This window comes from Paramisgurnus dabryanus, chromosome 3 (assembly GCF_030506205.2).
Source record: "Paramisgurnus dabryanus chromosome 3, PD_genome_1.1, whole genome shotgun sequence".
In the NCBI taxonomy this organism is placed as follows: Eukaryota; Metazoa; Chordata; class Actinopteri; order Cypriniformes; family Cobitidae; genus Paramisgurnus; species Paramisgurnus dabryanus.
The window spans coordinates 16,925,081-16,938,228 of NC_133339.1; the positions used below are offsets into that span (position 1 = coordinate 16,925,081).

Consider the following 13,148-nt stretch of genomic DNA (forward strand, 5'->3'; position numbering starts at 1 on the left):
GTGGATTTGTTCGAAAGGCGTGTCAAATGCAAATGAGCCAGGCGCCTCTGCTCATCGACGTATCATCAGACCACGGTCCAGTGAGCGATCGGATTGGTCGACAGCGCCTGATCTTACCACAGCCTTTACCGAGTGTGAGCCAATCGGATGAGAGCATCATTGTTTGTGATTGACGTCACTGCTGGAAAGCAAGATGGCAGCGTTGGTTCTGTAGACACTCGACCGACACCGGAACCGCTGTGAGATTTATGTTTATAAAGACTTTAAACGTTCTGACTGATCTCCGATAACCGATTATACCGAGAGAGACACGTGACATCCCGCGCTGAGGATGGACGGCGCGGGATTTATGGACACTGTGGATCAGACTTTATCCGAACTGGGCGATGAGTTCACACTGGGAGACATCGACGGTAAGAAACCGAACTGATACCGCGTCTCAGCTCTTGACTCGTGTTTGTGTTTACATGAAGTTAGAGATGAGATGAGATGATGTGATCGATTCAGTTCAGTTCATGATGATGATGATGATGATGATGACACTGACACATACACACAAATATTCATATAAATATCTGTTTAAAAATGAACAATAAAGTAATAACAAGTTTTAATATTCTATTCCTATCAGAAGAGTCACACAAACATCTTATTTCACAACATGTTTGATGACGTCATGTCATCTGTGTGGTCTTTTATTGTGTTTTATTTACACCTGATGTTTACTATGAGTTATGGGTTCATGTTTTACCCCTTTAGGGTAGTAAACACACCCACTTATCATTGTTTTAAACCAGTCATTATTAAAATAACAAAAATAATACAACCCCCTCATAATTTATCATTTCTTTATTATTTGATCTCTCCTTTAATTCAACAGCAGTCATCTTCAATAGAAATCTAAAGATATATCTGCACAATAATAAAAGAAACTAAATAAATAAAAAACCCAACAATCTTAAATCTGTCATTTGTGTTTCTAACGTTGTGTAATAAATGTCATGATGTGTTATCTTGTGGTGTGACTGTAGTTCTTCTCATACACGATAGGTCAGGTCTTATGTTATAGTTTAACACTTTTCTAAATGATTTGATGATAATTATTTAAATGAATCATATCCCAGCCCACGCCTGCAGACAGAGCAGATTCATGTCGTCACACGTCTCTCTAGAAAGAAAATATCATTGTAAAAATCAACCGTATTGTAATTATGTTTTAAAGGACAGACATTAATGATATTTTCAGACCTCCGTGTTGGTTTCTTGTTCTGTAAAAAAGTGAAATGATGAAAATGTTTAGCTTATAATGCACTGCGAGTCCTTTTGAATAGAAGTGTCTGCAAAATTCAGAAATATAAATGTAATCTTGATAGTTGTTTTATTTTTTGTGGCAATTCTGTTTTAGTATCCAAATGTCAATAAGAAAAAAATCAAGCTGTAAAATATCAAGCTGCATAAGCGATGTACAAAGTTTTAAAGACATGACTCAGAAGTGATGTGATGTTTCACACAAGTTTGTTACAGTTGTTTCTGTACACATTTGTGTAAATACGGTCGTGAGTCCTCCTGAAACTCTCCTGGACTGTGTGTGAACACAAGTGCATTAAGATGTCAAATCCTGGAGGCATTTTTGTGTATTTTCTGTATTGTTTTTGTGATAATGGCTAAATACAGGAGTGATAACTGTACTGCCCTATAAAGTCACAGCGCAATAACTATGCATTTGGTCAAAATTGAGTTAAGGGTTGAAATGGGCTTTGTGAGATCTGTGAAAGTCTCTGGATTCAAATTTGTCTAATTTCAGAGACACATGTGTGCCAAACTGCAGTAACATGTTTGACTGGCTGCTGTAAAAACTTTAAGGGGATTTTTCTCGGTTTCAGTGTTTGCATAGTTACTGCACTTGCTTGTAATCTTGGCCAAACCATCTAACTTTACCCTAACCATAAAGACTTATGTTTTTATATTAGATTAACACTGACATTGGCTATTTAAATGTAATAGAAAGCAGTGTAGATGTCATTGTTTTGATCAACTTTATAGAAATCTTTTTTTGTTTGTGTGACACTGAATGGTTGTAATGATGTCTGCTGTAGATGATTTTGTGTGATAGTTGATGTTTTATTGAGAGTTGTTTGTTTAGTTTTGACCTTCATTTACTCTCATCTGATCTTATGTTATCAGTTATTACTCGACTGAAGTTAAACACAACACACTTTATCTCAAGGTCTGATGTGTGTTTGAGTTCAAGGCTACAGCTTCATCTCTAGATCTCATTACGGTCAGGGTCAGAGGTGTCCTTCACTAAGCTCCACCCCCTTTAGTTACTGTTGCTATGTCTAAAGAATTCCCAAAGCACTGAATGGCTGTTGGTCAGGAGGACTGATCTTATATTTAGGGTTAACACAAACAAAAACAAGACATAGAGCTTCTGACTCTAGTGTGTGTGTTTCTGTGTGATGATGTCAATGGAGTTTGTGTGTGATGATGATGTCAGTGGATTTTGTGTGTGTGTGTGTGTGATGTTTATTTTGCGCTGTGTTGTGGTCATGAAAAATTTCAGCTGTACACTTGATGATCTTTTTTGTGTTGACTCAGATGTGCTCTTATATTTTTCTGTTGTTTGTGTCCATCAGAGATGCTGCAGTTTGTCAGTAATCAGGTGGATTTCCCAGATCTCTTTGAAGATCAGATGGGCGGCACCGGTGGCTCTTTGGCCCCTCTACGTGCATCTCCACAGACGGCCCAAAACGCCATACTGACCCCTCCACACACCCCCGTGCAGACCAACAGCCAGACGCAAACCCGCACACCACCACTGCTGCAGCCCAGACCACAACCCATTACACAGGTGAGCTCTGACCACACCCACTCATCCCATGACCACACCCCAATCCCATGACCACACCCACTCAGCCCATGACCACACCCACTCAGCCCATGACCAGGACCCATGATCCTCACGTCCTGAAAAAAGGTTCTCTTGCCCTGACCACACACTGAGCTCTGACCACACCCACTCATCTCATGACCACACCCCTCACGTCCTGGCCACACACTGAGGCCTAACCACACACCCTCATCCCATGACCACACCCCAATCCCATGACCACACCCCTCACGTCTTGGCCACGCCCTCACATATTGTTCACACACCCCTCACATCCTGACAACAGGTTATCTTGCCCTGACTACACCCCTCACACAGGTGAGCTCTGACACACCCCTTTACACAATGACCACAGACTCCCTATGTCTCTCAGAGGTTGACCACAAATATTGTCGATAATATTTTATATTCTCTAGGATTTTATTGGTTGACAGCTGTGCTCACTGGGTTTATGCTGTACTCTCTATAGGTGCAGACGTTTCCTGTGCAGACGCTGGCTGTGCAGACGCAGGCGCAGCCACAAACGGTGATGATCACTCCAACTGCCGCAGGACCTCGTTTCATTCAGAACCAAGTCATCTGTCAGCAGAACCCAAGCGCAAGCTTTCAGGGTAACAAACACACAAATATATTCACACATAAAGAGAACACAACAGAATTGCTCTAAATGACTGTGTGCCTTTCTGCCTCCTCACAGTCCTCCAACCACAGATGCAGAGCATTATGACATCACAACAGGTTCAGCCAATGACAATCCAGCACCAGCGTGTGTTGACTTCGACCGGTCAGACGATCCAGACGCTCTCCACCGCACCTGCCACTGTGCATACGGTGTCTCAACAACTGCCTGTACGTCACACATAAACACGTTTACCCACAATCCCCAGCCGCTGTCACCTTAGCTCAGACGTATGGAGCTGTTAAAAAATCTGCATATGGTCATGATTAACGTCGTGTGCATTGCATTGTGGGATTAAATGTTCTGTTGTAAATCACACACAAGCACAGAAACATTTCTTACAGCATACGGCAGAGTAGTTTGTGATACGGCCGTGTTGTAGAGAGTAGAGATGTGCACGACTACTCCAATATTACATCTGCAGTCTCTTTATAAAGATAAAATGCTTTTCAAACGTTGTTTTAAAACAAATGCATCACCACAGGGTTAAGGCTTAGACTTTAATGTCAAATATACATGAAAATTTTCTTGTTTTAATTGTTTTGGCCATTCAGATCGTAGGTTAGACACCGCCGGGTTGTTTGATTTTCCACGACTCATAGGTTATTTAGACGTGTCCTACATCAGCACATCATTAGAAATGTGTTAGCGTCCTGTTACTGTAGTAACAAGCAGTAACTCATTAATGTGAGACTCATAACAGCAATGAAGTCTCAAGTCAGCTTACACTATTAGTAAAATAATGTTAAATCCAGATGTTCTTGTTAGATCCGGCTATTGTTGTTGCCGGAAAAACACGGAGAGGAGTGCGTTTTCTCCGTTAATGTTAACAGAATGGAGAACAGACATTCAGCGGAGCAGGTAAATATGATTGTTTCCCTTAACATCTCAAAATAAATAAAGAAGATAACCGTATGCCTGCGTTTTCACATTCAACACCTGCTTATATATTTTTTATAAAGAAAAAATACATAAACCTAACACATAAATACAAAGTATAGGTTTAGAACGTTGTGGATTTTTCCTAATTATAAGCCTTTCGTGAAATTATGACAAAATGAAAAATAGGTCTTAATAAACGGTAAACATTTTAATAAATACACAAATATAGTATTACTGATAAATGTCCATCCCTAGTAGAGAGTCAGCAATGCTCTTTCCTGATTGGCTCTTAAATGAAGGATCAGCTCTGGCGTGATGCTCTTTTGTGATTGGCTCTCAGGTGTTGGTGCACCAGCCTCAGATCTTGAAAACAGATTCTTTGGTTCTGACGACACTTAAACCGGACGGGACTCGAGTTCTCTCGACGGTCCAGAACCCAACGGGCATCACCACCCTGACCACACCCATACAGACCACCGCCCTACAAGTTCCTGTGAGTCTCTGTATGAGAAGCCTTGAAAATCATTTCATTCAGACGCTCCAATAAATGTTGCTTAGTGTGTTTTATGATTATTTTTATGTATTTTTTTTTAAATGTGCTCTTTATTACACAATTAGTTTAACTGTAGTAAAGTGTATGAGCGTTGAGTTAATTCAACCAATCTCTTTCTCTTTCATAGACATTAATGGGCAGCAACATTCTGACCACTGTCCCCGTTATGATGGGAGGCGGAGACAAACTGCCAATCAAACAGATGTCACCCAGCAGCAACACCCACAGTGGATGCAGGACCAGTATGGCTATGGATCAGGGCATGGCCGTTACCACGGGAACAGGAGTCGTCGTAAAAGAGGGCGAGAGAAGGACAACGCACAACATCATAGAGAAACGCTACCGTTCATCCATAAACGACAAAATCCTGGAGCTCCGTGATCTGGTCATGGGCAATGATGCCAAGGTTAGGGTTTACATGTGCCGCCCGGTCTCATTTCAGCCGAGATTTTAATTAGGAATGAGATGAATGATGAGAGTGTGTGTATATTTGATCTCCTGTCCCTTTAAGATAGAAGCGTTTCTCTGATTGGCTGTGGTTTTTGTCACAGATGCATAAGTCTGGCATTCTGCGTAAAGCCATCGATTACATCAAATACCTGCAGCAGGTGAACCACAAACTCCGACAGGAGAACCTCACACTGAAGATGGCCAATCACAAGAACAGTAAGTCACATGACCCTTACACGTACATAATGACATCATCAGTCTTCAGTGACATCACTCACGTCTCTCTCTCTCTCTCTATAGAGTCTGTGTGTCTGTCTGATATTGATGATCTGAAGCCTGAGGCAGCGTTTATTTCTCCTCCTCCGTCTGATTCGGGTTCCAGTTCTCCATCTCAGCTCTCGCCCTTCTGTGTGGACTCAGAGCCGAGCAGTCCACTGATGGACAGCGAGCAGGTCACCTTCACCACATTCACATATTACACTTCAATCTTTTTATATTACTATAGCATATTATACACAATAAAACACTAAAGGATTTGAACTTTACACATTTTGGAAATATGATTTATAGGTTTGCAGGTTTCTACAATGAAAAAAAAATGATTTTCAAGAAAAAAAATCTTAGTATTTTTGTCTTGTTTTCAGTAAAAATATCTAAAAAATATGATTTTTTTTTCTTGAAAATAATTTTTTGCATTGTAAAAGGTTTCAGTACAAATATCTAAAACTTCTTAAATTAAGAAATGATGACCTAGAAAATAAGTCTAGTTTTTGGACAAAAAAATAGTTCAAGTGAATTTGTACCGAGCCCCCAAGATGACATGGAGCAAAAATTAAATAAAGTTTAGTTTCATGTGCTCACGCAAAACCTTCATGTGCAGTATTTTTTTTTTTAAAGTTTAGTTTCGCGTGCACGCGTGAAGCTATCGCGCGCGCGTACGTGAAAGCGAAAGTTTCACGTGCGAGCACGCGAAACAAAACTTTAAAAAAAATTCTCTACATGATTTTTACTCCAATGTCACATTAGGGGCTCGGTAAATTTGTGCATAAAACAAGAAAAAAAAAATGCCAATGTGGTACGAATTTTTTTTCTTGAATTTATGTTAAAGTAAATGTTTAAGAAAAAAGTTAAAGGTTTTTTCTCACCCCAGTTGCAGAATTTTTTGCTTGTTTTATGTACAAATTCACTTAAATTGTAAATTATTTTCTATCCAAAAACTAGACTTATTTTCTTAGGTCATTTTGCTCATTAATGAAAACGCATCTTAATTTAAGAAATTTTAGATATTTATAAGTAATAAAATAATTTTTTCAGTGTTAGCTGAAATGTTGGACACTTTATGAAGTCCGCGGTCACAGTTTATCTTTAATGTGTTAAAACTCACAATGTCATCATCATAATCAGTTCAAATCAAAACTTCAACACTGCCTAATTTTGTTATTAAAAAAGATTTATTTTAGTTTTTGTTGACATCACACGAGCTCTAGCAGACAGAAAACAAAATAAAAAGCAATATATGAATGAATGTATTTTGTGTGTTTGTGTATCAGATGATGAAGAGTGAGCCGGGCTCTCCGTCTTCAGTCGGTGTTATGGATCGATCTCGACTCCTCCTCTGCGCTCTGACGTTTCTCTGTTTATCTCTCAATCCTCTGCCGTCTCTGTTGGGTTCGGAGGAGCGGTGGAGTCCGTCTGTCGCTCACAGATCCTCTCGCTCGCTCTCCTCACTCAACGATCACACGCAAGACTTCGGTGAGATTTTAGTTTCTGATTCTGATCTGCGGTCAGACGTCTGTATTCTGTGATCTGATCTCATCTCTCTCTCTCTCTGTGTGTCAGTGGAGTGGCTGTGGTTTGTGTTGCCATGGTTTCTGGTGTGGGTTCTGAGCGGGGTGGGCGTGGTCTGGGGGTGTGTTCGAGTTCTGTATCTCTGGGAACCGGTGACGCCTCTCCACTCGCCCAAATCAGTACGCTTCTGGAGACATCGCAAGCAGGCCGACCTGCAGCTGAACAGGGTAAGAAAACACAACAACAGACACACATAAAGACACACACACACGACACACACAGACACACATATAGACAGACAGACACACACACACACACACACACACACACAGACATACGGACGGACGGACAGATAGGTGATGTGTTTTGAAGTGTTGTCTGTGTGTGTGTTTCAGGGTGATTATTCAGGTGCGGTTGTGAGTCTTCAGACGTGTTTGTCAGTTTTATCCAGAGCTCTGCCCACCACCACACTCGACATCACATGCTCTCTCTCCTGGAATCTGATTCGCTACTGTCTACGAAAGCCCGCCCCTCTGGGCTGGCTGGTACGTTTGGTTGGTGGAAAGCAAGAAGGGGAGGAGTCACAGATGAGCTCACGGGACGCAGCGATGGTCTATCATAAACTCAATCAACTACAGCTCACAGGTGTGTGTGTGTGTGTGTGTGTGTGTGTGTGTGTGTGTGTGTGTGTGTGTGTGTGTGTGTGTGTGTGTGTGTGTGTGTGTGTGTGTGTGTGTGTGTGTGTGTGTGTGTGTGAATTGGTGTGTGTTTGTTTGTTTGTATGTAGAGTATATTAATGTGTGTGTGTGTTGCAGGTAAGCTGGAGCGCAGTCCTCTGTGGGGTTTGTGTGTTTCTCTGAGTGCTGTGAATCTGACTGAAAGTGCAGAAGAGAAGATTACAGTCAGTGATCAGATTGAGATCTTTGTGACAGCAGCAATGAGCCTGAGAGCAGCACTGGGGAAACATCTCACCTCTCTACCTGTGAGTATATACACATACACATACACATACACAGACATGTGCACACACACACGCACAGACTAACACTGTGATATGATATGTGTGTGTCTCTCTCAGGGTTATTTGTTAAGTTGTGCTGAGAGTTTGGCCTGTCAATCAGACTCTAAGCCCCTCCCAGACTGTCTGCGCTGGATCTTTACACCTTTGGGCCGTCAGTTTTTCCTGAGCTGTGATTGGTCAGTGAGGTCAGAGAGCAGCGAGCAGATTTTCACCTCTCAGAGAGATGAAGGTAAAATAAACACACTGATGATGTACTCATACAATGCAAACCAAAGCGTTCTTAAAACATTTCACCACGTTGGAGTCCCAAAGTAAGGGTTTTGTTTTGTTGCTAAGGTACATTCACATTATAAACGACTTTATCGCTGTGTGTCGCTCGTCTCTTTCAAAAGAGGCGTTTCTAAATCTGTCATAAACAAATCAGTAACGTCCACTCCAGAAACTGACGAGAGACGGATGTCGTGAACTACACTGCTTCGTTCTCATTGGTAGTTGCCCCCAAAAGTCGCTCATAATTTGCATAAAGTTTAAAAAAATGTTCAACTTGGTCGCGCGACCGGACACCCCCCCCCCCCCATCCAGTCGCTAAGCTATCATTGAAATCAATGAGCTCACATTGCTCTGCTACTGCTAGTCGCTGCTAGTCTGAATACAGCTTTAGTGTGATCGCTTCATATCATACCTATAAAAGTATTGTGTGTGTGCTTTAACATGTTTGTGTGTTTCTATAGCCGATCCCATCGCACAACTGCACCGCTGCTTCTGTGAGAAACTACTAGAGAGAGCTGTACACACACTGATAGAGCCACAAAACAACACACACACAAAGGATTCTGGGTAAGAACACACACACACACACCCAGAGCATCCTAGCAATGTATATAACTTGTGTCGTTCATGTGTGTTTACTCTTTGTGCGTGTGTGTCTGCGTATATGTGTAAATAAATAAATAAATAATAAAATTGTGTGTGTCTGTAGAGAGTTTTCAGGAGTTTTGGAGTTTCTTCAGTTATTGAACAGTTGCACTGAAGACTCCACCCCCTCTTCTGCCCCCTTCCCTACACTGGCCAATCACAACACAGCACCAGGTTTGTGTCACTTCCCCTTCACTGTATTTTTATTTATCTTCACGTGTTTTTATCTAAAGTGACTCACAGCACAGTATAAGGTATGTGTGAACCACTGATGTATGTAAATGACCGGATTGCTCATATAACGCTATATAACGTATCAGCGAGAGGTGAAGCCAGCACAGAGTTCCAGCGGCCATCTTGCTATGCCCAACCAGCAAATCATGATGTAAATTCAGCCGGTATCAGTCACAAAAGATTAAGTTTTAGGATATGTGTACGATAATGAATGGTTAATTCTGATGTTATTTGCAATGTTTATGTTTGGTATTAAGATGAGTGCTGCTGAATTCTGTTAATGACACAGATGTGTAAATAAAGTGTTTTTATTTTAAAACTACACAGTGAGTGTTGTTTCTCTGAATAAGTTGTAAAGTAAAGATAATTTGTTTATGATGTTTGCGTTGTTATAATGTACAGGGAGACTTCAGATATAAAAGCAGACTGATAAAGTTGTGTTTTATGATTAAAATCTCATAATGTCCTATTAATTTTATATAATGTCTGGCCATAGTAATATGGCGGCGCGGTGACTTCACACACTTGTAACATCACACTGAATCCAGTTATTTCTATAGATCAGCGTATTGAACCCACGACCTTCTGCTAATGCAATGCTCTTCATCATCTATCTATGAGTATTGATGTTATTCTGTCCTCTGATCAGTGAGAGACCCTGTGTGCCGTTGGTGGGCGTTAGTGCTGAAGGCTGCAGTTCATTGGCTGCAGGGTGATGATGCGTCTGTGAGGTCACTGCTGTCAGAGGCGGAGCGAATCCCCCGAGCCCTTCATACTCTAGAGTAAGTGTTGAGTGTCAAGATGAAGTGTTGCACTGTATTTGCCTTTAACACCTCACCTTTAACCCTGTGTGTGTGTGTGTGTGTGCGTGTCTCTCTGTGTGTCTGCGTGTGTTTTTATATCAGTCATCCGCTGCCGAAGGCGGTGCTGGCGTTGTGTAAAGCGGTTCAGATGAGCGTTTGTCCTCAGAAGGGTGAGGGGATCTCCAGCTGTCTCACTCACTGTCAGCGCTCCAGTGCTCATCTACACATCAGTGTGTCACAGTCTCACAACAACACCTGGCTACACAAGGTACTCGCACATATACAAAAATACACCAATGTTTTGGCCTGCTTCATTGCAATGCATTCTGGGATACACATGATACAAGAAAGAAACTGTGTGTCTGATGTGTCTCTCAGGGGGTGGAGCTTCTGGTCTGTGATCTTCTTCTGACTTTGAGAACCAGCCTATGGCAGCGTGGGGGCGTGTCTAACGGAGAGCCCGGCCCCGCCCCTGGATCCCAGTTGGCCGGATTCCAAAGAGACTTGAGCTCTTTACGGAGACTCGGACAAGCTCATAGACAGGCTCAGCACAAGGTGACCTTTGAACCCATCTCTGTATTTGAACACGTCTCGATTGATGACATCATAACGTTTCTGCTTTGTGTTTGACCTCAGCTGTTTCTTCACGAGACGACAGTCAGACTGATGGCCGGAGCCAGTCCCACACGTACACACCAACTACTGCGACACAGAACGCACAACTACACAACAGCAGGTAAACAACACGTCAAATACTGCCACGCAGAACGCACAATTACACAACTGCAGCTATGGATTGCATTGATGTGCTGTTGTTTGTGTGCACATCAGCAGATGGCGAGCGTGAGAGAGCTCACGTCATACTGCTAGCGTGTCGTCACCTGCCGCTGCCGTTACTGACGCCTCCCGGTCACCGCGCTCGGCTGCTGGCCGAAGCCAAACGGACGCTGGAGAGAGTCGGAGACCGACGGTCACTGCAGGACTGTCAGCAGATTCTCCTGCGTTTGGGTGGAGGGACCACCATCGCTGCATCATAATCACACACAAACACACATCATGTGTCAGCTCGTATTTCACCTCACATCAGTGTGTCACAGGCTTGAGAAGACACATTTCACTACGATACATCTTCACCTTCTCTAGTTAGTGTCCTCACTATCATTACAGCTAAGAGTTGAGAAATATGTCAGCTAGTTTTGATCTTCTCTGTCTCAAGATTATTTGAGCGTGATTTGTTGCATTCACACAATGTGTTCCAGACAGGGTTTAGATTAATCCAGGACTTGCCAGTAGTTATAATAGGACATTTAAGTAATAAAAAAATGGTGTACAATTGAGACAAAACAATAGCACTGAAATATTTGAAGAAGTTGTTTTCAGTTAAGACCGATCAAAAAAACATTTCAGGCTTGGACTAGACCCTGTCTGGGAAACCCCCCCCCATGTGTTTCAAACAAATGACAAACAAAAAACACAAATGCAACGTTAAACTTCTAGTGTTGAGACAAAGTGTCTTTGAATCGTCTTAAACAGTTTTATAGACCGATACAGACTCACAGCCAATAGATAATTTGGTGGAAATTGTGCTAATGTCACTGCAAAAACACCTAAATATGGGCTGAAAATTATTTTTTTTTATTTTTGTTTTTTATGTTGCAGTGAGTTATAGTGTTACACAAACACACACACTTTATTCATTCATTTGCTTGACCTGTATGGTAGTCGTGATGTGTATATTTGATGTTTATTAGTTGCACTCAAAATACACAAACACACTATTGGTTCAGAGCAGTTTATATGAAAAGTTTGGGTCCAAAACCAGATAACTCTGCTTTTAAAATGTTTGTCAAACATGTTTATTATTATGTTACCATGTTTTTATTGTGCTACTTAGCTGTATTTTTTAGTTATAAAGGCTTAAATCAAAACAAACCAACTGCAGTTTGATTGATATTAATTGAAAAACACAATCAAAAAAATATTTAAAAAAACGAGTTATCACATTTTGAACCCAAACTCTTCATATTTAGCAGCATCCTCAGCTACCTCACACTCATACACACACACACACATATAAATACACACTTAAACACACACACCTACACATGTTAACACACTCGTACAAACACCTATACATATAAACACACACACACATGTATGTTGTACAGAAGTGTGTAGAGACCAAAGTCTTGTAGTGTTTATGAGGGATAATTGTTGAGTTTCACATGATGATTTTAAATCTTATGTGTCAAGCGCTTTCTTATGTCTTCACTTATATTTGTGCTTTTGCTTTATTAGTATTTTGTGTTATTTGATGAAGATTAGATCAGGACTTTTAATACAGCTATACCAGACAGATCATATAAAGGTTTTGTGTTTATATAAACACACAGACAGATGTCAATCTTAATGGAGGAATGTTTGTGTCTTTATTGTTTTTGTCATAATTTAAGTGTTCAAGGTTCTGCTTGTGTTTTAAACACTTTGACTTATTCATGTTTGTTTCTTTGTGTGGATTTTTACTTCTATTTGATTTGTTGTTGTTTTTTAATAAAACTGCAGATGCCATTGAAGAACCAGCACGTGTCTTGTGTTCACTATCTGTTGTCTTCTTACACCTGTTCATGTTTTGACTGATAAATGCAGTTTTGTTTTCCTGTGTTCATGTTTTACTACACTAACCATGGTTAAACTATGCTTTTCAAAAACCATAAACCTTGGTTATTTTGTGGTTACTGTGGTTTTACTACAGGAACCATAACTTTTTTGTTATTAACTGTAGCATTTTTGTCTAAAGATTATACTGCTGTATAAAAACTGCACTGTTGACAATACCGACAGTACACTGCAAAAAATTACTTTCTTACATAGTATTTTTGTCTTTTTTGACAGTAGAAATATCTATAAATTCTTAAATCAAGATGCATTTTCTT

General features: G+C 40.9%; 1 protein-coding gene across 6 annotated transcripts; it reads left to right on the plus strand.

The window, feature by feature from the left end:
* The first annotated feature begins 164 nt into the window (after positions 1-164).
* On the plus strand, positions 165-12,794 carry srebf2 (sterol regulatory element binding transcription factor 2). Of its 6 annotated transcripts, XM_065278470.1 has the most exons (21): positions 165-413; positions 2,637-2,851; positions 3,360-3,501; positions 3,588-3,739; positions 4,338-4,430; positions 4,792-4,944; positions 5,132-5,410; positions 5,556-5,670; positions 5,755-5,906; positions 7,005-7,206; positions 7,294-7,469; positions 7,638-7,887; positions 8,058-8,224; positions 8,321-8,492; positions 8,995-9,100; positions 9,243-9,352; positions 10,062-10,194; positions 10,318-10,483; positions 10,594-10,770; positions 10,852-10,951; positions 11,047-12,794. In XM_065278470.1, the coding sequence occupies exons 1-21, from the start codon at positions 332-334 to the stop codon at positions 11,250-11,252; spliced, it is 3,348 nt and encodes a 1,115-aa protein (XP_065134542.1). In that variant the 5' UTR covers positions 165-331; the 3' UTR covers positions 11,253-12,794. The 6 variants fall into 6 exon arrangements, with proteins under 6 accessions (XP_065134542.1, XP_065134540.1, XP_065134541.1 ...); XM_065278468.1 differs by having other exon boundaries at positions 5,556-5,906; XM_065278469.1 differs by having other exon boundaries at positions 5,556-5,906; positions 11,050-12,794.
* Positions 12,795-13,148: the final 354 nt, after the last annotated feature.